The sequence below is a fragment of the Antrostomus carolinensis genome, unplaced genomic scaffold (assembly GCF_000700745.2).
Source record: "Antrostomus carolinensis isolate BGI_N321 unplaced genomic scaffold, ASM70074v2 scaffold36620, whole genome shotgun sequence".
Classification (NCBI taxonomy): domain Eukaryota; kingdom Metazoa; phylum Chordata; class Aves; order Caprimulgiformes; family Caprimulgidae; genus Antrostomus; species Antrostomus carolinensis.
The window spans coordinates 4,683-6,531 of NW_010287037.1; the positions used below are offsets into that span (position 1 = coordinate 4,683).

Sequence of the window (1,849 nt, forward strand, 5' to 3'; positions counted from 1 at the left end):
TCTGTGTGTGCCTGCGTGTGGCTGTGCGTGTGGACACGGTGCCTTGTGGAGCATCACGCTGTGTCCATTCACTGGCACATCACAAGGTGCCCCAGGGTGCAGCCTCCCTGCTGGTGTCACCATCCCACACCCACCCCTCCCACCAGGAGTGCAGAATGTTTCTGCAGCCCCAAGTCAGGGGTTTTTACCCTGAAAAGGGACTGGGAAAGCAAAGCACAGAATGACCTTGACCGGAAAAGCCCTTTGAGATCACTGAGTCCAACCATGAACCCAACACTGACAAGTCCCCAACTGACCCATGTCCCTCAGCACTATGTCTACACGACTCTTCAATCCCTCCAGGGATGGGGACTCCACCCTCCTCTCCCCACTCCACCAGCACCACCCAGCCCACTTCCCAGTGCCCAGCACAGCAGGGCCATACCAGAGGGTCCGAGTCCAGGGAGCTGGGTGTTGTGTCCTTGACGGTGCGCTCCTCAGGAGGGGAAACGGTGCTGTGGGGCCCGATGGTGGGTGGGGGCAGGTGGTACAGCTTAGACTGGTCCTGTTGCGCTGATGGCCAGGGCAGGGTGTCCCGCACCCACTCCACGGGGTCCTCCCAGGCTGCCTTCTGCCCATGGACCTGCAGGCAGGGTGCAAGCACCAGCTGCCTCTTCAGCATGTGCCAGAGCCAGTGACATGGCCCCCCAAGCCCCCCAGGACAGTGCTGTGTCCCACTGCAGCCGCAGGGCAGGGACTGACAGAGATGCCACCTCTGCCCAAAATCCCAGCGCCTCCCCTCTCCCTGTCCCCTTAGACTGCTGCATCAGCATGTCCCCAAGCACCACAGGCTTGTGTCCCCATATGCCAGGCAGCTCTGGGTACCTTGAGGCCATCTTTTGCCCCCTCCTGCAGGTAAGGGATGATGGAGTTGTTCCAGAGATCAATGAACCAGGTCCGGAAATCCTCAATTCCAATGGGGCAGGACAGGAAGAAGCAGGGACCTGCAGTGGGAAGGTAGAGAGGGGAAAATTGGAGCTGGGTGCCCCTGCTCCAGTCACCAGCCCCTGTCAGCACAGCACCAAGGTGGGTGAGCCCGGCTGTGCAGGGTGCCCTGGGCTCGACCAGTTCCTGGGAGCAGTGCCCAGGCAGCATCTGCCTGACTCATGAGGGCTGAAAGCAAGTTCCTGGGCAAGGAACGGGGCTGCTACAGTCAATCTACCCCTAAAAGCTTGGTGAGGCAAAGGGAGACCTGATGGGGAAAGCACGGCTCCTCTGCACCCAAGGAAGGGTGCTGGTAAGACAGGCAGCCCTGGCCAACATCGCTGTGACAACCCTCACAGGGCACAGGAACAAATGTCACCTTGGTTGTGTGGGACTGGGGGACGTGGGGCAGCACATCAGCTCCCTGAGCTCCTTTGGGAGGGTTTTAGTCCCTGGGGGCTCCCAGCAGCACGAGGTAGAGGAGGGAGGTGGGCAGCGAGGCCGTACCGATGAGGAAGTCGGAGGTGCTGTGTTTCTCCAGGAAGGTGTGTAAGTGGTACCAGAGCTTGGGCACCCAGTCCAGCACACGCAGCAGCTCCTCCTTGTTGGCGTTGATGTCCGTGTCCGATTCGAGCAGCTTCCGCCGCAGGTAGCGCACCAGGAAGCCATTGGCTGGCTCCACATTGTTCGAGAAGGTCAGCATCCTGGGGGAAAGGCTCAGGGATCAGGACTGGGTCTCCTCAAAACCTGCCCTGCTTTCCAGCACCCTCAGGGGACCTCCTAGCACTCCCACACTGCATGTACCCAATGTTGGGGCATCAGGTCCTTCTGGGATGGCAGGGAGAGGCCTGGGGCTCAGGCTTCAGCAGGTTCCCCGATCACAGGA

The 1,849-nt window shown here is 60.5% G+C and overlaps 1 protein-coding gene across 1 annotated transcript in view; it reads right to left on the reverse strand.

Annotated features, from left to right (window-relative positions):
• LOC104532875 (neuron navigator 1-like) overlaps positions 1-1,849 on the reverse strand; it is a gene marked incomplete at its 5' end in the record, with an annotated part of 3,658 nt that overhangs the window by 445 nt on the left and 1,364 nt on the right. The window contains 3 exon segments of the mRNA XM_010178195.1: positions 425-622; positions 865-983; positions 1,471-1,667. Coding sequence (XP_010176497.1) covers positions 425-622; positions 865-983; positions 1,471-1,667 — 514 coding nt within the window.